Source organism: Thalassophryne amazonica, chromosome 19 (genome assembly GCF_902500255.1).
Source record: "Thalassophryne amazonica chromosome 19, fThaAma1.1, whole genome shotgun sequence".
Taxonomy (NCBI): domain Eukaryota; kingdom Metazoa; phylum Chordata; class Actinopteri; order Batrachoidiformes; family Batrachoididae; genus Thalassophryne; species Thalassophryne amazonica.
This window is the reverse complement of record NC_047121.1, coordinates 67,900,202-67,923,220: the sequence shown is the minus strand read 5'-3', so window position 1 is coordinate 67,923,220 and position 23,019 is coordinate 67,900,202. Positions and strand designations below refer to the sequence as shown.

At 41.1% G+C, this 23,019-nt stretch overlaps 1 protein-coding gene across 1 annotated transcript in view; it reads right to left on the bottom strand.

Annotated features, from left to right (window-relative positions):
• prkcha (protein kinase C, eta, a) overlaps positions 1 to 23,019 on the bottom strand; it is a 115,727-nt gene that overhangs the window by 2,295 nt on the left and 90,413 nt on the right. Inside the window, exon 13 of the mRNA XM_034195359.1 lies at positions 154 to 300. Within this exon, the coding sequence (XP_034051250.1) occupies positions 154 to 300 (147 nt within the window). The remainder of the gene's footprint in view (positions 1 to 153; positions 301 to 23,019) is intronic.

The window sequence follows — 23,019 nt, the reverse complement described above, 5'->3', positions numbered from 1 at the left end:
TTTACACAGTGAGGACACATTAATCCCTTGGCCTAATAGCACAAATTCAAAGTACAACACAATGTCAAGCATTACGTAACGTCTGCTGATCGGTGTCATTATCTCATATATACGCTCCATCATGCCATAAATAACACCACTTATGTGACTTACAATCCTGGGCTTGAATGGTGGCTCTATCTCTCTACGGTTCAGTTTGTCCCAGTCAATTGCAGCAAAGAAGGCATGCTGGGTCACGGCGTCCTCTCCGCCCTCCGATGCCACACAGCCCAGACGGTGGGCCGGGTTTTTGGTCAGGAGCTAGAGAAAGCACAAGACAGATGAAGTCAGATAAAGCACCAAACAATCAACAAAGTTCTTTTGGCTTCTTCCTTTTTCTCTTGGGGTCCCCATAGCAGAGAGAAAATTTAATTCTTATCCAATTACATTTGTTCCGCAAATCTGATTGGTTAATTGTGTGAGATTTCAGACCACAAAATATCGAGTAGACGGTGGCAAAATATTCGACCGTTTCACATTTGATGAATAACTCCGCGCCCTGACCGCATTGCTGCGCAGGTGTCAATAATGGCGCTCTCAGCTGAGAGCAAGAGAAACTGGCGCAGCGCTGCCGCCCCCAAAATAAGTGGATTTAATAGATTTAACTGGATTGATTGATGGATTTACCGTGGATTTAACTCAATGCAGCTGACAAGATGGAGAAATCTGTGGGTCTGCTGAAAGAATTTCTAGCTTGAAGACGCTGTTGATACGGTAAGCTTTGACGAGCTGACCACACCCTTTCACATGATTTAAAAAAAAAATGAGGTGGGCTTCATAGATAATTGGCAAAGCTTCTGGGGAAAACCTGGTCTTGTTAGGAGAGACGGCATCCATCCCACTTTGGATGGAGCAGCTCTCATTTCTAGAAATCTGGCTAATTTTCTTAAAACCTCCAAACCGTGACTATCCAGGGTTGGGACCAGGAAGCAGAGTTGTAGTCTTACACACCTCTCTGCAGCTTCTCTCCCCCTGCCATCCCCTCATTACCCCATCCCCGTAGAGACGGTGCCTGCTCCCAGACTACCAATAACCAGCAAAAATCTATTTAAGCATAAAAATTCAAAAAGAAAAAATAATATAGCACCTTCTACTGCACCACAGACTAAAACAGTTAAATGTGGTCTATTAAACATTAGGTCTCTCTCTTCTAAGTCCCTGTTGGTAAATGATATAATAATTGATCAACATATTGATTTATTCTGCCTAACAGAAACCTGGTTACAGCAGGATGAATATGTTAGTTTAAATGAGTCAACACCCCCGAGTCACACTGTCAGAATGCTCGTAGCACGGGCCGGGGCGGAGGATTAGCAGCAATCTTCCATTCCAGCTTATTAATTAATCAAAAACCCAGACAGAGCTTTAATTCATTTGAAAGCTTGTCTCTTAGTCTTGTCCATCCAAATTGGAAGTCCCAAAAACCAGTTTTATTTGTTATTATCTATCGTCCACCTGGTCGTTACTGTGAGTTTCTCTGTGAATTTTCAGACCTTTTGTCTGACTTAGTGCTTAGCTCAGATAAGATAATTATAGTGGGCGATTTTAACATCCACACAGATGCTGAGAATGACAGCCTCAACACTGCATTTAATCTATTATTAGACTCTATTGGCTTTGCTCAAAAAGTAAATGAGTCCACCCACCACTTTAATCATATCTTAGATCTTGTTCTGACTTATGGTATGGAAATAGAAGACTTAACAGTATTCCCTGAAAACTCCCTTCTGTCTGATCATTTTTTAATAACATTTACATTTACTCTGATGGACTACCCAGCAGTAGGGAATAAGTTTCATTACACTAGAAGTCTTTCAGAAAGCGCTGTAACTAGGTTTAAGGATATGATTCCTTCTTTATGTTCTCTAATGCCATATAACAACACAGTGCAGAGTAGCTACCTAAACTCTGTAAGGGAGATAGAGTATCTCGTCAATAGTTTTACATCCTCATTGAAGACAACTTTGGATGCTGTAGCTCCTCTGAAAAAGAGAGCTTTAAATCAGAAGTGTCTGACTCCATGGTATAACTCTCAAACTCGTAGCTTAAAGCAGATAACCCGTAAGTTGGAGAGGAAATGGCGTCTCACTAATTTAGAAGATCTTCACTTAGCCTGGAAAAAGAGTCTGTTGCTCTATAAAAAAGCCCTCCGTAAAGCTAGGACATCTTTCTACTCATCACTAATTGAAGAAAATAAGAACAACCCCAGGTTTCTTTTCAGCACTGTAGCCAGGCTGACAAAGAGTCAGAGCTCTATTGAGCTGAGTATTCCATTATCTTTAACTAGTAATGAGTTCATGACTTTCTTTGCTAACAAAATTTTAACTATTAGAGAAAAAATTACTCATAACCATCCCAAAGACGTATCGTTATCTTTGGCTGCTTTCAGTGATGCCGGTATTTGGTTAGACTCTTTCTCTCCGATTGTTCTGTCTGAGTTATTTTCATTAGTTACTTCATCCAAACCATCAACATGTTTATTAGACCCCATTCCTACCAGGCTGCTCAAGGAAGCCCTACCATTATTTAATGCTTCGATCTTAAATATGATCAATCTATCTTTGTTAGTTGGCTATGTACCACAGGCTTTTAAGGTGGCAGTAATTAAACCATTACTTAAAAAGCCATCACTTCACCCAGCTATCTTAGCTAATTATAGGCCAATCTCCAACCTTCCTTTTCTCTCAAAAATTCTTGAAAGGGTAGTTGTAAAACAGCTAACTGATCATCTGCAGAGGAATGGTCTATTTGAAGAGTTTCAGTCAGGTTTTAGAATTCATCATAGTACAGAAACAGCATTAGTGAAGGTTACAAATGATCTTCTTATGGCCTCGGACAGTGGACTCATCTCTGTGCTTGTTCTGTTAGACCTCAGTGCTGCTTTTGATACTGTTGACCATAAAATTTTATTACAGAGATTAGAGCATGCCATAGGTATTAAAGGCACTGCGCTGCGGTGGTTTGAATCATATTTGTCTAATAGATTACAATTTGTTCATGTAAATGGGGAATCTTCTTCACAGACTAAAGTTAATTATGGAGTTCCACAAGGTTCTGTGCTAGGACCAATTTTATTCACTTTATATATGCTTCCCTTAGGCAGTATTATTAGACGGTATTGCTTAAATTTTCATTGTTACGCAGATGATACCCAGCTTTATCTATCCATGAAGCCAGAGGACACACACCAATTAGCTAAACTGCAGGATTGTCTTACAGACATAAAGACATGGATGACCTCTAATTTCCTGCTTTTAAACTCAGATAAAACTGAAGTTATTGTTCTTGGCCCCACAAATCTTAGAAACATGGTGTCTAACCAGATCCTTACTCTGGATGGCATTACCCTGACCTCTAGTAATACTGTGAGAAATCTTGGAGTCATTTTTGATCAGGATATGTCATTCAAAGCGCATATTAAACAAATATGTAGGACTGCTTTTTTGCATTTACGCAATATCTCTAAAATCAGAAAGGTCTTGTCTCAGAGTGATGCTGAAAAACTAATTCATGCATTTATTTCCTCTAGGCTGGACTATTGTAATTCATTATTATCAGGTTGTCCTAAAAGTTCCCTAAAAAGCCTTCAGTTAATTCAAAATGCTGCAGCTAGAGTGCTGACGGGGACTAGAAGGAGAGAGCATATCTCACCCATATTGGCCTCTCTTCATTGGCTTCCTGTTAATTCTAGAATAGAATTTAAAATTCTTCTTCTTACTTATAAGGTTTTGAATAATCAGGTCCCATCTTATCTTAGGGACCTCGTAGTACCATATCACCCCAATAGAGCGCTTCGCTCTCAGACTGCAGGCTTACTTGTAGTTCCTAGGGTTTGTAAGAGTAGAATGGGAGGCAGAGCCTTCAGCTTTCAGGCTCCTCTCCTGTGGAACCAGCTCCCAATTCAGATCAGGGAGACAGACACCCTCTCTACTTTTAAGATTAGGCTTAAAACTTTCCTTTTTGCTAAAGCTTATAGTTAGGGCTGGATCAGGTGACCCTGAACCATCCCTTAGTTATGCTGCTATAGACGTAGACTGCTGGGGGGTTCCCATGATGCACTGTTTCTTTCTCTTTTTGCTCTGTATGCACCACTCTGCATTTAATCATTAGTGATCGATCTCTGCTCCCCTCCACAGCATGTCTTTTTCCTGGTTCTCTCCCTCAGCCCCAACCAGTCCCAGCAGAAGACTGCCCCTCCCTGAGCCTGGTTCTGCTGGAGGTTTCTTCCTGTTAAAAGGGAGTTTTTCCTTCCCACTGTAGCCAAGTGCTTGCTCACAGGGGGTCGTTTTGACCGTTGGGGTTTTACATCATTATTGTATGGCCTTGCCTTACAATATAAAGCGCCTTGGGGCAACTGTTTGTTGTGATTTGGCGCTATATAAAAAAAAAAATTGATTGATTGATTGATTGATTGATTCGCCGACCAATTACTTACAGAAAAATAAACTGTGCAAATGATGAAACTGGATTAGAATGGAAATAATCCTGCTGTGTTTGATGATTTGTGGACGTTCATGCTGGATTACAGGTGCAAATATCGCAATTTGCAACCGTAAATTCCAGCATGAATGTCCGTAAATCATCAGACACAACAAGGTTATTCCCTAAGTTACACCCAATGGGCATATCTACCCTCTGTGAGTCACGGCAACACATAAGTATTACATAAACCACACAAAGTAAGACAACACTAAAAAATTAATTTAATAAGTTTGTTCTTTGGGGTTTAACTCATTTGGATATCATTTGCTGAGGTGGGTGCAGCAAATCTAACTGCTATTCTGCACAATTAGTTTGACTCTTTAGGATAATAAGGATAAAACAGTTCAGGCTGCACAGCGAACTAGGATATGGATGTGGTTAAAGGATATTGCAAGTAGCAGGTCCTTTCTATTTAAAGTAATAGGTTGTTTCTTAGGTTTTTGTTGTCATCATCTTTTAAGATACCTGGATATTAAGTTACAGAAAAGGTGGATAATAATACTGTTTTAAAAGAAACAAGAGGAAAGATGATCAAAAAGTGCAGAATAAGTGATTTCATTCAGTTGTCTTCCATTCATTCATTTTCTATACTCGATGATTCACGTTAAGGGTGACGGGGGGGAGCTGGAGCTTAGCCCAGTGGTCACTGGGTGAGAGGTGAGTTACACCCTGGCACCATGGATAGGCTGCCATCCTATCGCAGGGTAGTTTGTTTTTCAAGCCTACATCTACAGTGAACCTATAATCAACTTCAGCTAAATCATCCAGTCAGTCCTCTTCTCCAAACCATAAAAAAACCCACATTGCAAGGCCTGTTACACTGACTGCTGCACCAGTTGGATCTGGATCAACTGTGTTCAGGAAATGTGATTTCTGGCGTCACAGCTTCCTGGTATTATACAGAGTGTACAATAGAACAGTGAATCACCTGAGCTCAAACTGACAACACTTTGTCACACCAGTGCCTGGAATTGCCAAGTGGGACATGTAAAAACACAACAACCATTTAAAGCTGTTCCAGCTTGCCTCTGGGAACACACCATGTGTTTTTGATGTCTCTGTTTTGGAAGATGAATCTGTGTACACCTTCAGGCTGGTGGTAACTTTCAAACGAGGTCAAAAACAAAACAAGCTGGATCTCTGGTAAGAATACGGAGTTATTCTATCAGCCTTGAGACTAGCAACTATCAGACATGGCAAGAAAACAAAGGCAGAGGATGAGAAAGAAGACAATGCAAACACTGGAGAAACGCAGTTCAGAACACAAGTCAAGAGAACAGCATGATTTTTTTTTTAAAACCTATTGAGCAAAGTCAATAGGTTTAAAAAAAAAGAAAAAAAGGGAGGAGCTCAGAGTCGAGCCGCTGCTCCTCCACGTCGAAAGGAGTCAGTTGAGGTGGCTCGGGCATCTTTTCCGGATGCCCCCTGGACGCCTCGCTGGAGAGGTGTTCCGGGCACGTCCCATTGGGAGGAGGCCCCGGGGAAGACCCAGGACACGCTGGAGGGATTAGATCTCTCGGCTGGCTTGGGAACACCTTGGGGTTCCCCCGGAGGAGCTGGGGGAGGTGTGTGGATCAGGAGGTTTGGGCGGCTTTGCTTGAGCTGCTGCCCCCGCGACCCGACTCCGGATAAAGCGGAAGAAATTGGATGGATGGATGGATATTGACTTTGCATGTTTTAGCCCATTTACCAGAAATTGCATGCCCATATTACTGTGAAGAAATTTCAAAAATCATTTCACAATCTTCGAGCTGGAACTCCCATTTTCCACGCAGCCGTGAGCGGATAAAAATGACGGTCAAAATAAATACTCGGTCACTATGGTCAAGAATTCTGCTTTGGATATATAGGCTATTCATCACAGTAGATGAGGCTTGTATAACACAAATATCATTGGTAATATCCACTTGGTGCAGATGTCAATTTAAAGGGGAACTCTGGGATTTTATAACCCGGGCCCTGTTTTCAGAGATTTTTGGACTCATCTTTCACTCTGAACAAAACCTAAACTAATCAGGGGAATATTTATATAGAATATTTACAGATAACGCAAACATTGTCATGGGCTAACTGGCTAATTAATATAACAGCATGGGACAAGCTAAGTGAACTGTATCTTGTCACCACTGAACAGGCAAAAATGGCACTAAAAGTGTCTGGTGGCATGGCTAGATTCCTTACTGAGATAAAGTTATGCATGTTTATGTCATTAAGTGTAAAAAAAAAAAACCCTTATTAAATGACTAATTATTAAGTTAACTGCTTGCCGTAGTCTCCTAGCATTTTCATCAAGTTTCACGAAAATTAAGTAATTAAAAAAAATACTTCTCTCCATGTCTAAACACAAAACATTTAAGCTTTTTGGCTCAACCTCTCCAAACTTTAAGGCCCCTTCACACATAGTACGAATAAGTACAAATCAGGGTGAATCACGGCGGAACAGCTCGTATGAGTGAACCATGAAAACATCAAGCAAACTGGCAGGCGTGCACTGTGATGGAACGTGATGGTGTTGTGTGAGCAGGAACACAGTGCGAGCAGCAAGGACGTGGTGCACCACATCAAGACGCTGATGTGGAGAAAAATGAAAAAACAAAAAACAAACAGCTGTATAATTAGTGAATATCACTGGGTTGATATAAATAATAAATAAAAGAGAACGCAATACATAACCCCGTGGTTAAATAACCCTGGTTAAATAAAAAATAAATGCCATTCACGGGATTCGAACCTGCAAGCTCTGATTACCAGACAGAAACTTTGCCACTGCGCTATAATCACTATCTTATAACAGGAGCATGAAATAGCTAAAATCAACAAGAAGATAAATGTATATTTAAAAAAGAGAAAAAAGTGCCGTGATAACTGACCAAACAACATTTGTTATGGCGTATTTCTGCTGATACGTGACTGAAAGTGGCATGTTTGTCACACTGTTGGCTTGTCATATGGTCCTGCATCGCGCTGCTCACAGGACACACGTGTCGGGCCAGACGTGACATTCAGACTGCCTGCTGCGTGTCCACATGAACTGATGGTCCATTTCTCCAGCCCATCACAATAGAGATATATGTTTTTATGTATGTCCACGTGAGGACAGCAAGCAGACACACCTGCATCACAGTGGACAGTTGTTAGTCCATGCCCATCTAAACACAGTACGTGTTCTCCAGCTGGGATGTCCAGAACCACAGATCTCCGCAGCCGCTCTTGTCGGCGGCCACACCCCGTCAGTTCAGCGCACACACCAACATGTCACTGTGTCTGTGTATGTGAGCTGTCAGTGAGTTTATGGTCAGAAGCTGACAGGAGCCTCCCTGTGCTGTGTGCACTCTGACCTGCCTGTCCGGCCCCCATGTGATCATGTCTGTGCAGCATATATATCAGCATTTTATGCAAGTGTGCCCCCCCCCACATGTGTTGGGGGAGCTGGGGGGGGGGGGGGTGGCGACACACATGCACATGTGCGATACTCCTGTAGACCACATGTGTGTTTCTGTTTGCAAAGCCACACTCGTGGGAACACTTCGACAAATTTCACCGCCAGCTCGACAGTGATCGTCTGCTGATTGTTTTCATGTTAACAGTGCGAATGGCCACACATTTTCTAGGTGCCAGCGAGAGGTGTTAGATGTGTGTGTGTCACCTGGAATTTGGCCGACATCTGTCGCGGGAGGGTTCGAATGGGCTCTCACAGGGCGCACTCTATCTTTCAGCCGCTGGTGTGTGGAAATAGTTGTAGCAACAGGTGTACAAGGCATTGTACACCTGTACACAGCTACGATTTTACACGTTTTGCATACAATTCCTTCTTCCCTTCAAGCACAAATCGACCACATTCATACTATGTGTGAAAGGGCCTTTAGCGGAGCCCTTCATGGATAGGCCCAAAATGTTCATCAAGATTTTAAAATGAATGTTGCATACAATTATAATGTGTAACATTCTTTCTCTCAACAAGGAAGTTCAAAGGCCAAGGTGATGGTCTTCGGGGACGTGATGGTCCTGGAGGGCACTTGTCCTGCATATTTTCCATGTCTAGTCTACCTACTGCAGTCACACCTGGTTAATTAACATGGACGTTTTCCGCAGCTTAGTTGGCTGAGCACACCTGATTTGAGTTCATTAGCTGTGGGTGTAGTAGAAAAAGTTGTAAAACTTGCCAGGTCAATACAAAGCACTTTAAGCTTCTGCTTCAGACGGAAAAGTGTGATGGAAATGCAGAACATTTGCCCAGCCCTGTCCTTTTATGCCACTTGAGTTTTGTCCGACAGGGCACCCAGCATAAAACAGCTGCATAATCAACATGTGGATCCACACCAGAGCCACTGTGGCAACCGAGAGTAAAATAGGAGAAGCCAAAGAAATTAGGTTATAGTGGGCTCTCTTTCAAGTCTAGACAACCAGGATTCATTACAATTTGTTAATAATCTTGTTAATTAATAAGTGGAAAGAGCAAATTAACCTGAGCAGAACTTTAAAAAAAAAAAAGATCACTGGTACATCTTTTAAAGTTGAAGAAGTAGGACAGACAGCAGAGTTCAACAAGTTTGTAAGCCGCGTGCATTCTGTCAAACACGACAGACCACAAAAAAAAAAAAAAAATTAAGACAAACTGTTTGACTGAGGATGATGAGAATTTTTCCATGACTGCACATCAGCTGCGCCTCAGTCTCAACCACACCTGCAATGTCAGCACAGACAAGAACTAACCGGTCTAAACTGCACTGAGCTAAGAGTCATCATTTCATACCTTAATTATTAGTTTCCACATCGTTATGCAGCCAGCCTATTAGAAATGTCTATGGAACAAACATGCTACAACAACAGACCACAACTTTTTACTTCATGTGATATTGCATACAGTGCATCTGGGAAGTATTCACTGCGCTTCACTTTTTCCACATTTTGTTATGTTGCAGCTTTATTCCAAAATAGAGTAAATTCATTTTTCCCTTCAACATTCTGCGCACAACATCCCATAACATGACAACATAAAAAGTCTTCTTTTTATTTTTGCAAATTTATTCAAAATAAAAAACTAAGAAATCATATGTACATAAGTATCCCACCTTTCGCTCAATACTTTGTTGATGTACCTTTGGCAGCAATTACAGCCTGAAGTCTTCTTGAATATGATGCCACAAGCTTGGTGCACCTATCTTTGAGCAGTTTTGTCCATTCCTCCTTGTAGCACCTCTCAGGCTCCATCAGGTCGTATGGGGAGTGTTGGTGCACAGCCATTTTCAGATCTCTCCAGAGATGTTCAATTGGATTCAGGTCTGGGCTCTGGTGGGGCCACTTAAGGACATTCACAGAGTTGTCCTGAAGCCACTCCTTTGATATCTTGACTGTGTGCTTAGGGTCATTGTCCTGCTGAAAGGTGAACCGTCACCCCATTCTGAGGTCAAGAGCGCTCTGGAGCAGGTTTTCATCCAGGATGTCTCTGTACATTGCTGCATTCATCTTTCCCTCAATCCTGACTAGTCTCCCAGTTCCTGCTGCTGAAAAACATCCCCACAGCGTGATGCTGCCACCACCATGCTTCACTGTAGGGATAGTGCCTGGTTTCCCTCCAAATATGACACTCGGCAGTCACGCCAAGGAGTTCAATCTTTGTCTCATCAGACCAGAGAATTCTGTATCTCATGGTCTGAGAGTAATTCAGGTGCCTTTGGCAAACTCCACGTGGAGTGCCATGTGTCTTTTACTAAGGAGTGGCTTCCGTCTGGCCACTCTACCATACACATTTGATTGGTGGATTGTTGCAGAGATGGTTGTTCTTCTGCAAGGTTCTCCTCTCTTCACAGAGGAATCCTGGAGCTCTGACAGAGTGGATCCTGGTGGATCCAAACTTCTTCCATTTACAGATGATGGAGGTCAATGTGCTCACTGGGACCTTCAAAGCAGCAGAAATGTTTCTGTACCCTTCCCCCAGATTTGTGCCACGAGACAATCCTGTCTCTGAGGTCTACAGACAATTCCTTTGACTTCATGCTTGGTTTATGTTCTGACATACACTGTCAACTGTGGGACCTTATATGTAGACAGGTGTGTGACTTTCCAAATCATGTCCAATCAATTGAATTTACCCCAGGTGGACTCCAACTAAGCTGCAGAAACATCTCAAGGATGATCAGTGGAAACAGGATGCACCTGAGCTCAATTTTGAGCTTCATGGCAAAGGCTGTGAATACTTATGTACACGTGATTTCTTAAGTTTTATTTTTTTTTTTTATACATTTGAAAAAAAAAAAAATGTTTTCACATTGCCATTATGGGGCATTGTGTGTAGAATTTTGTGAGAAAAAAAAAAAAAAGAATTTCCTCCATTTTGGAGTAAGGCTGTAATATAACAAAATGTGAAAAAAGGGAAGCTCTTTCTGGATGCACTGTATGTATAACCAATAACAGCACAGAATGTTATCACTGCAAATATTTTCTGTACAAATTGCAAACATCAAAACTCTCTCAACTTGCTGTCAGTATGAACATAATCTTGGGTCGGATGAACACAAGTATAAAGAGTCCAGCAGCCTTCAAATCAATTCTCACAGGCACACATCATCATAAAATGCATAACACAAATCTGCAGGGAGATTGGACTGGGTTTTTTTCTACATGCGGGAATAATAACACTGGGGAGGACAAGAGTAGAAACAGAGGGAGGAGGTGTCGTATTTATAGCTGTGGCTGGACTGTTCCTGATGTAAGAGGCCAAACAGTTGACTGGCAGAGCTTTGAACAGTTGCCAACTTAGACTGCAGAGTCCAAGTGTCACTCAGCCTGAAGGACAAAGAGGAACAAATGTTTGTCATGAAGGTGCAGAGTGATGCCACTGTGACCTGAATGACTTTACTACATTTGGCAGTCTGGAACATTCTGGCAGCTTTCACTTTAATGCTATATATGTATAGGAGGTTATGTTACATTATCAACATGCACGCTGATATTTTAGTGAATAGAAGAACGAGAAACAAGGTCTCTAAAGGCACTGAGGCCCATTGGTGACTGAGCTGATAATAACCTTTATTTAAGATTGTGACCTCTTTTACAAGGGTGACCTGGCCTAGATAGATTAAGTCTTGTGAAGCGAATGAGAGTCAACAACTCCCCCTGGACACACTCCAGTCAATCACAGGTCACTTCCCCAGCCAAGACTGGAACCCATTTATTGCTGGGTAGACTAGGACACTATGTAAGTGGGTCTTGCCCAAGGACACAGACAGGCAGCGTGACCAAGCACCAAACTAAAGTCTACTTGATGGTAACACCAAATCCTGTATAGGATTTATACTGTAGTACCTTAGTAACTGTTCATATTGTATTACTGCTTCACCACTAAGTAGCTGACCGACAACAAACTGGTTGCCCCTGTCATTTTCTCAATAACCAACAATGGGGAATTTTTGTTTTATAATAATCTTATGAATTTCCCACAATTGTAAATTGTCAACAAACAGAAACCTGTTTAATCGAGGTGGCATGAGTGTAAATGTCTGCAAAGGACAAAAAAAAAGTCACTGACTTTCATTCAAAAGCAACAGTGTGTATGGTTAACGGAATCATCACTCATTCACTCATCTTCCTATAGTAGCAATGCATAGGTAATTGCTGGCAGTTTCCTCGCTTGCGAGGATAGTGGGAAGGCCTTTTTTTTTTTTTTTAGTTTATTTTCTACAAGCCCTCTGGTGGCTGAAAAGTCTGATGCGGGATGCACAAGACCTGTTACACTTGGGGCAAATGAACACTTGAGTAGGCTGGGCTTGTGCTGCTGCCCGCTCTTTCTGTCTTTGACGCTTCTGGCGTGAGGCCTCACTTCTTTTTGCCTCAAACTTCAGGCTTGTGGATTTGATGCTGGAACGCCAGTTGAGTCTATCTGTAGCTAGATGCTGCTATGACTGATGCTGAATGCCTGCAAGAGAAAGCTGTTTTCTCAGCTGGTCCTTATAGCGCTTTTTGGGGGTCCCTTGGTTTCGTCTCCCTTCCTTGAGCTCGCCAAAGAGAATTAATTTCGGCATGCGTGTATCATCCATCCTGGCTACGTGACCTGCCCAACGAAGCTGTTGTTTTGAGTATAATAGACTCCATGCTGGGCAATTTGGCTCTGGTAAGGATGTCCTCATTTGAGACGTAGTCCTGCCACTTGATCCCAAAGATGTTTCGGATAGGTAATGCATAGGTAATGCATTGCTACTATAGGAAGACAAATTCTATACTCTATGCTAGATATATGTCTGTGTCTAATTATGGTTTTCTTTATTTGTTTTCTGTATTTCTTTTGGTATCAAGGTAGTTATTATAAGTAGGGTTATATTTTTGGTTTCATTCTTATTCTCACTTTCCTTTGTTCTTCTTTGATGTGCATGTAGAACTGGATTTAACCAGTTTATACCACTTAGGATAAAGAGAGTTAGGTTACAATTATAAATCATATGTCTCCCGTTATTGCACGGGCCTGGGGCAGGGGGATGGACCTCCCTTGAATGCCCACGGGGGCCAATAAGAGAAGGACTTTGCGAAATAAGGTCCGCCTTTTTTTTTAAACGCATATGTAATCCTGTATAAAAACTGCTTGTATCCATTGTCTGGGGTTCTGTAAGAGCGGATCTTGTCTGTAAGAGAAGTTCTTGCAGGGCCCAGGCCTGATTATTTTTGCTGTGACTTTGATTAAATTTAAAAGGTGGAATAGTTTGAGTGTTGTGCTTTGTAGGGGCAGTATTACAGAAAGAACTGGGGGACAAAATACATCCTACATGCTTTCAATGGAAATCCCAAACTTAGACGCATCTATTGGATACTATTAAAGAACCTTTAAACTGAAAAACCATTAAAAACTACACCATGTAAATAAAGTGCAAATCTCAAAAGCAGGCTAACTATAGCCAGATGAGCCTACCGTTTAATTTAGCTGTTAACTAGCCTAGTGTATCTTGCTAGCAACAAAGCCGGTAACTGGCGTATATAAGCATAATAGCGTTGCTTCACCCCTACAATAACGGGCGTAACAACAAATACATATAACAACCAAATGCAAACAAAAGTGTGTATTAACGTTAGCTTCTCAAACAGAACCGACTATGTTGTTAGCTATGACAAACGGTGCTTCAGCTGGCTTGATAAACTAACGTTAGCTGGTAGGTTTAGCTAATTGGACCCCACCACCTTCTCACTGTGAGGCAACAGTGCCAACCACTAAGCCACCGTGCTGCCCTAAAGGGATCATATTGTTCAAAATTTTCCTTTAATCGCCTTTAAGAGTTAAACAAGGCAGCTCATGACTAAACATTCCCCACAAGTTTTCAGGAGCACCTGCAACTATTTCTACCAATGGGCAACTTTAAAAACTTTATATCACCAACATTCCCCACATACCAAAACGTTGGGAGTAAAGATGGCCGGATCTAGTTGCAAGTAAAGAAGAGGGTAGTGTTGTGACACATGCAAGGGACATTCCAACCCACTTTAAAATTTTAGAAATCTATAACCTTTTACCTGCATGCTATGTCAATCTGGGAAGCTACATACAGTCACCATTTTAATGCACAATTTTGATTTTAAACATCGGAAATCTTCTAATGCAGCAGTATTCATCAATCATTCTTTGTTTATGCAAGACCTTGCACATATTTTACCACACCTTTGGTCTGCGGTTCTACATAGGGTTGCAACTCCCGTCCCCCGCCATTGGTAACACCAACATTTGTGAAACTTCCCGATAAGAACATGTCTGTGATTACACAAAGTGTTTCTTATTTATGTATAAAGTTCGTTCTTTAGTGAGGGAGGATCAGTTTTGGAAGGAATGTCCTTTTACTGACTTTTGGGCAAAGACCTACACAGAATTATGGACTGAAGCAATAGCATGTACAAATATAGTGGCAGCAAGCAGCACCCCCTAGAGGTTAATCCTATTTTTTTGTGCTTTCTCACAATGTGGTCCAGAGTCTTGGAATCAAGTCCAGTTTTGATGCATCAAGGTGTTGCAGTGATATGGCCTCACGTCCTATCTGGTGGCTCCACCATCAAATTTAATTGGCTTCAATGGATGAAGGCTTTGAAAAACTTAAATAGTCGTGCTATTTTGTGTGAAAAAACTAATGTTCTGAGGAGGTGTCCTCCGCTTTGGACTGATGTTATGCAGATCAGCAGCTCCTTTCAATATAAAGTTGACAGGAACAGAAGTAATTTCTTATCTACGTAAAACAGAGTTACTTAGTGTCTATGGGGTGTTTGGCTACAAAATGACAATTTAATCACTTAATGAGATTTATTAGCTTGTCGAAAAGATATATGACTTTTTTCATAAGCCATCTATGTGAAATACAAAAGTAACATAATTGAGGACTCACAGCTTTGAGTATGTTCACTGCTTCAGCGCTTAGCCACGACGCATATATAACCTCTTCGCTGAGGATGGATTCAAAGAGGTCATCTTCATTTTCCGCTTCAAAGGGAGCGTGTCCTGAGAGCATCTCGTATAGCAGCACCCCAAGCGCCCACCAATCCACAGAGGGTCCATAAAGCATCTCCTGTAGGATCTGTGGAAACAAGTAATGGCACACAGATGCTAAAAACCAAATCTCAAAAAAATCAATGCATGAGGTTCAGTGGGTTCTTAAATTACAGAGCAAGGTCAAATTTACCTAAGGTCAAGCATTTCCCATATGGAAAAGAAATAGAAAAAAACTCACAAGAAGTTATATCAATTCCAGTAATAAACTTTATGTGTGACATGTGTTGTGCTTATAAGTCTCAGTTTGATATTACACATATCTACTAAGGATTCTGTATATGGAATTACTGTCATATATTGTTCTTTTAAGTTCCCAATTCATATAAGTTACAAATTTACTAAGGATCTTATATCTGACTGTCACATGCATTACTTACAAGTTACAGATAGAACAGATACAAACTTTATAAAATTTATGTATATCTTTTCCATATGGGTTGGGCCAAGGTCATATCTGCCAGTCTGTTTGTTGGTTGACTCCTTCCAAGTCCTTTTTTTATTTCTACCAAACTTGGTATGTCAATGAAGGTTGACCTCGAAACAGAATTAATTTTGGCAAAGAACAAGTAATTAGCTTTTCTACCACTATATGCACCAAATGTGGGACACAGTTAGATTCTAGAATTGCCCTGGCAAGGTTAACCAGCGGTCAATCATTTGGGTAAAGTTCAAGGTCACTGGGGACAAATATCAGATTTCTGTAGCCCCTTCTGGCCTTCATGTTACATTACCTAATCGCTACAAACTGGGAAAAGGAGACGTAAACCATTTTGAGTCTTTATTCTGAAATTCTAATGAATAAATCTGTTTTTTTTTTTTTTTCTTTTTTTTTGTTTTTTAATGTGAGAAACAGCACCTTAACAGTGATGAGAGTCTCCTGACACGTCACTGCTGTGCTCACTTCCAGTCAGCAGGGAGGCTGGAGTGACGGGATTAGACCACAGTGTTTGCTTTTAGTGAAATGGTGTGATGGAAAAAAAAGAAGCTAAAAACGGCACCACATAACCTCAGAGGACCAGCATTCTCAGAAACGTTAAATCTGACTGGTTTGATGCTGAAGAGAGCTGCAACTAACGACTGATTTCATAATTTGATTATTTTCTCAAATAGGTGATTCAATGTTTGGTCCATAAAATGTAAAAAAATGGTGAAAAATGTTGATCAGTGCTAACAGGGCCCACGCCAATACATTCACATGTCTCGTTTTGTCATTTAGGCACAGCTTTTTTTCAGCTTCTCATTGAAATAAGTGCAATCTGATCCTAATGTGTGCGTCGGTGAAAAATATGCGTATGTTGTTTTGTTTGTTCAGTAGAAGGTTCGAGACTGACCTCAGGAGCAATGTAATCCGGGGTACCACAGAATGTGCCTGTAGCTACTCCATCAAAGATGCCCTCCTTGCACATGCCAAAATCTGCCAGTTTACAGTGACCGTCTTTGTCCAGGAGAACATTATCCAGTTTTAGATCTCTGAGAAGAAAAGTAGACAGAAGCAGAGAATTTAAGACATTTATACTGAAACAGACATAAAAACCTCAGTTTGTGACTTTTAGTTCACATCTGACAGCTGCTTAAATGTCAGTTTGCATTCACTCAACAGCTCAGCCTGTAGGAAGAATGTAGAAATTCAGGGTGATATATAACAACAATAATAAAAAAGGTCTTCTGAAGATCATAAATCATCTGTAGCAGAAGGGTTCAAACGGCGCCCTGACAACAAACACCCAGCAGAGAAATGACACGTCCAACAAACTTTACTGGCAAGGCAGAAAACTACTGATAACATTTTGTTCATGAGGAATTATCTAAGTTTAAACACATTTTGTTGGATAAAAATGTGAAAAGTTTCATTACTTGTAGCTTACACAGGATGTTCTGGAAAGTGAAAACAATCAGCTGTTCAGGTTTATTAAATTATCCATCTAAACAGACTCAACAGATGGGCACTCTGGGAAGAATCAGTAATAATTAAAAGTAAGTCTCACAAAGCAACATATAGCAGCTTCCTGTGTGAAAGTCAAAAAGGTTGTATTTCTGTTAGTAGCTATTTCAGATGTTTGTTCCCTGTGCTGTATTACTGTCGGGATTAAACAGCAAAAATGTAGATGAATGAGTGAGTTACAGTTTAGGGTGACCAAAGTCCTGTCTTCCAGGACATGTCCTGTTTTCACATCCTGTCCTGGTCTTGTCCTAGGTTGTTTTGCAGGGCCCTGTCCCACTGGCGTTTAGGAGGATTTGCGCATGAAATGAGGAGACAACAGCTGAGCGTCCGCAACAAAGGTGGGCGGAAATGACAAATGTCCTGGGGTGGATCAGTGAATACATGAGGAAGAAAAGCGGATCTAACAGGGAACAGAAGCGGAAGGCGACCACGGAGGTGCCCCCATGAGGGGCACTAGCGGCCGTGATGCACTCGCTCCATCCGTGCCCACTCTGTCTGCATGCGCGGCATACCATTTGCGACCGTGATGTGGCCATGCTGGGCACGCGTCATATCTGTTTGCACGCTGTCCCGGTCCGCTGCCAAGCTGCGCCAACCATCGGTTGCGGATATCAGCGGATGACAGGGGATATGCGGCGAGGTGGTTATGTCTGCGTATGTCTTCAGTATGTGTTCAGGCAGTGATGCGGATCTCATCCACAGCAGGATTTTTGAGCCTGGCTGCAGACATGCGTGCCTCTGCGGATGATCACGGACGTGTTCGGATGGCGGCCGATTAATCAATCAATCAATCAATCAATCAATCAACTTTTTTATATATAGCGCCAAATCACAACAAACAGTTGCCCCAAGGCGCTCTATATTGTAAGGCAAGGCCATACAATAATATGAAAAACCCCAACGGTCAAAACGACCCCCTATGAGCAAGCACTTGGCTACAGTGGGAAGGAAAAACTCCCTTTTAACAGGAAGAAACCTCCAGCAGAACCAGGCTCAGGGAGGGGCAGTCTTCTGCTGAGACTGGTTGGGGCTGAGGGAAAGAACCAGGAAAAAGACATGCTGTGGAGGGGGGCAGAGATCCGATCACTAATGATTAATGCAGAGTGATGCATACGGAGCAAAAAGAGAAAGAAACAGTTGCATCATGGGAACCCCCCCACAGTCTACGTCTAAAGCAGCATAACCAAGGGATGGTCCAGGGTCACCTGATCCAGCCCTAACTATAAGCCTTAGCGAAAAGGAAAGTTTAAGCCTAATCTTAAAAGTAGAGAGGGTGTCTGTCTCCCTGATCTGAATTGGGAGCTGGTTCCACAGGAGAGGAGCCTGAAAGCTGAAGGCTCTGCCTCCCATTCTACTCTTACAAACCCTAGGAACTACAAGTAGCCTGCAGTCTGAGAGCGAAGCGCTCTAATGGGGCAATATGGTAACTACGAGGTCCCTAAGATAAGATGGGACCTGATATTCAAAACCTTATAAGTAAGAAGAAGAATTTTAATTCTATTCTAGAATTAACAGGAAGCCAATGAAGAGAGGCCAACACGGGTGAGATATGCTCTCTCCTGCTAGTCCCCGTCAGTACTCTAGCTGCAGCATCTGAACCAACTGAAGGCTTTTTTAGGGAACTTTTAGGACAACCTGATAATAATGACTTACAATAGTCCAGCCTAGAGGAAATAAATGCATGAATTAGTTTTTTCAGCATCACTCTGAGACAAGACCTTTTCTGATTTTAGAGATATTGCGTAAATGCAAAAAAGCAGTCCTACATATTTGTTTAATATGCGCTTTGAATGACATATCCTGATCAAAAATGACTCCAAGATTTCTCACAGTATTACTAGAGGTCAGGGAAATGCCATCCAGAGTAAAGATCTGGTTAGAACACCGTGCTTCTAAGATTTGTGGGGCCAAGTACAATAACTTCAGTTTTTATCTGAGTTTAAAGCAGGAAATTAGAGGTCATCCATGTCTTTATGTCTGTAAGACAATCCTGCAGTTTAGCTAATTGGTGGTATCCTCTGGCTTCATGGGTAGATAAAGCTGGGTATCATCTGCGTAACAATGAAATTTAAGCAATACCGTCTAATAATATGCCTAAGGGAAGCATGTATAAAGTGAATAAAATTGGTCCTAGCACAGAACCTTGTGGAACTCCATAATTAACTTTAGTCTGTGAAGAGATTCCCCATTTACCTGAACAAACTGTAATGCTATAGACAAATATGATTCAAACCACCGCAGCGCAGTGCCTTTAATACCTATGGCATGCTCTAATCTCTGTAATAAAATTTTATGGTCAACAGTATCAAAAGCAGCACTGAGGTCCAACAGAACAAGCACAGAGATAAGTCCACTGTCCGAAGCCATAAGAAGATCATTTGCAACCTTCACTAATGCTGTTTCTGTACTATGATGAATTCTAAAACCTGACTGAACCTCTTCAAATAGACCATTCCTCTGCAGGTGATCAGTTAGCTGTTTTACAACTACCCTCTCAAGAATCTTTGAGAGAAAAGGAAGGTTGGAGATTGGCCTATAATTAGCTAAGATAGCTGGGTCAAGTGATGGCTTTTTAAGTAATGGTTTAATTACTGCCACCTTAAAGCCTGTGGTACATAGCCAACTAACAAAGATAGATTGATCATATTAAGATTGAAGCATTAATAATGGTAGGACTTCCTTGAGCAGCCTGGCAGGAATGGGGTCTAATAAACATGTGATGGTTTGGATGAAGTAAACTAATGAAAATAACTCAGACAGAACAATTGGAGAGAAAGAGGTCTAACCAAATACCGGCATCACTGAAAGCAGCCAAAGATAACGATACATCTTTGGGATGGTTATGAGTAATTTTTTCTCTAATAGTCAAAATTTTGTTAGCAAAGAAAGTCATGAAGTCATTACTAGTTAAAGTTAATGGAATACTAAGCTCAATAGAGCTCTGACTCTTTGTCAGCCTGGCTACAGTGCTGAAAAGAAACCTGGGGTTGTTCTTATTTTCTTCAATTAGTGATGAGTAGAAAGATTGTCCTAGCTTTACGGAGGGCTTTTTTATAGAGCAACAAACTCTTTTTCCAGGCTAAGTGAAGATCTTCTAAATTAGTGGACGCCATTTCCTCTCCAACTTACGGGTTATCTGCTTTAGCTACGAGTTTGTGAGTTATACCACGGAGTCAGACACTTCTGATTTAAAGCTCTCTTTTCAGAGGAGCTACAGCATCCAAAGTGTCTTCAATGAGATGGTAAAACTATTGACGAGATACTCTAACTCCCTTACAGAGTTTAGGTAGCTACTTGCTCTGTGTTGGTATATGACATTAGAGAACATAAAGAAGGAATCATATCCTTAAACCTAGTTACAGCGCTTCTGAAAGACTTCTAGTGTAATGAAACTTATTCCCCACTGCTGGGTAGTCCATCAGGGTAAATGTAAATGTTATTAAAAAATGATCAGACAGAAGGGAGTTTTCAGGGAATACTGTTAAGTCTTCTATTTCCATACCATAAGTCAGAACAAGATCTAAGATATGATTAAAGTGGTGGGTGGACTCATTTACTTTTTGAGCAAAGCCAATAGAGTCTAATAATAGATTAAATGCAGTGTTGAGGCTGTCATTCTCAGCATCTGTGTGGATGTTAAAATCGCCCACTATAATTATCTTATCTGAGCTAAGCACTAAGTCAGACAAAAGGTCTGAAAATTCACAGAGAAACTCACAGTAACGACCAGGTGGACGATAGATAATAACAAATAAAACTGGTTTTTGGGACTTCCAATTTGGATGGACAAGACTAAGAGACAAGCTTTCAAATGAATTAAAGCTCTGTCTAGGTTTTTGATTAATTAATAAGCTGGAATGGAAGATTGCTGCTAATCCTCCGCCCCGGCCCGTACTACGAGCATTCTGACAGTTAGTGTGACTCGGGGGTGTTGACTCATTTAAACTAACATATTCATCCTGCTGTAACCAGGTTTCTGTTAGGCAGAATAAATCAATACGTTGATCAATTATTATATCATTTACCAACAGGGACTTAGAAGAGAGAGACCTAATGTTTAATAGACCACATTTAACTGTTTTAGTCTGTGGTGCAGTTGAAGGTGCTATATTTTTTCTTTTGAATTTTTATGCTTAAATAGATTTTTGCTGGTTATTGGTAGTCTGGGAGCAGGCACCGTCTCTACGGGGATGGGGTAATGAGGGGATGGCAGGGGGAGAGAAGCTGCAGAGAGGTGTGTAAGACCACAGCTCTGCCTCCTGGTCCCAACACTGGACAGTCACAGTTTGGAGGATCCAAGAAAATTGGCCAGATTTCTAGAAATGAGAGCTGCTCCATCCAAAGTGAGATGGATGCCGTCTCTCCTAACAAGACCAGGTTTTCCCCAGAAGCTTTGCCAATTATCTATGAAGCCCACCTCATTTTTTGGACACCACTCAGACAGCCAGCAATTCAAGGAGAACATGCGGCTAACATGTCACTCCCGGTCCGATTGGGGAGGGGCCCAGAGAAAACAACAGAGTCCGACATTGTTTTTGCAAAGTTACACACCGATTTAATGTTAATTTTAGTGACCTCCGATTGGCGTAACCGGGTGTCATTACTGCCATTAATACAGGAATGTTACATGGTTATTGCAGATGTTTGGCGGATGTGGGCCACTTTTGTGCGCATTCCATCCGCAAATGCTCCTAAACGCCAGTGGGACAGGGCCCTTAGAAAGTGATGACAATGTCCTGGTTTTCATTGTTTTTTTATTGGGCCAATAAACTGACCGGCATTCAAGTATCATTTGAGTATCTCATTGCTGGGCCGTGTGTGGTTTTTGGTAATCAAAATATGGTCACCTTTTTACAGTTGGTGCACCATGTTAATTCCAAAAGCAACTTTGTTTTAGAGTTAAAGAACAGCCAGAACGTATAGATGGGGAGATAGCGTCAAAACCTTTTTTGAATCATCACAGTAAAATCAAAACACTGCTTCAAATTATTTTGAAACCTTTGAAACACCCATGTTTTGAACACTGTTCTAGAGTATCACAATATGGCCCAAAGTCTACAACACAATAGGAAAGTAAAATGCGTAGCTGGGCATAGCGTCAAAATTTTTCATTGGTACTCCAAATTACAAATTGGTAACTTGAAACATTGGTTTTGAAGCCCACGTTTCAAATGTTTTTTTCTGGGGAAAGCATGTAAAAGAAGACATACAGTGGGCTGAAATCTATAACGCATGGTAAAGTACAACCAAAACTAAAGAATAAATATAATGTGTATCTGGGGATGGCATCAAACTTTTCTTCTTCACTGTAAATTGAAAACTGTCCTTAAAAAAACCTCTGAAACATCTACATTTTGAACAGTGTTTCTGAGTATCACAATATGTGCTGAAATCTACAACACAATGGTAAAGTAAAACCTGGATTAAACAATAGATGGAACATGTGGCTAGGCTTGGTGCCAAAATTTTTTGTCAAAATTGAAATTACGAGACCTAACCTGAAACACTGCCTTGAAACCTGCATTACCTGTTTTACTGAAGAGGAGTGGTGTAAACTTCTTAAGAATATGAAAAATTATCACGGGAATTACGATCTAGACTGGTAATAAGTACTGGTATATGTAGCACCAACTCAAATAAAGTGCATCCATGCAAGATAATTTAATTTAGTTTGGACCAAGGTTGGGTAGGATTACTTTGAAATGTAATCCAAAGTAATCAGATTACAAGTAATCCAAATGTATGTACATACATACATGTAATCCACATGTATTCTTTCAAAGTAATCCTACCTAACCTTGGCTGGGAGTGGGACTAATATATTTATTAGATGGAAATCCTTCCCATAATTGAGTTGAGTTCATCCAATCATTTGTTTGAGTGATCACTCAAAAAACTGACTCATTGGATTGGATTTCACCTAATAATTATATGTAGTCCCAAATAAATTAAATGACATTATCTTGCATCAATGTGTTATTTGAGTTAAAGCTACATATGAAGAGTTCAGAATCAAACCCAGTAAGTATTTTTTTAATGG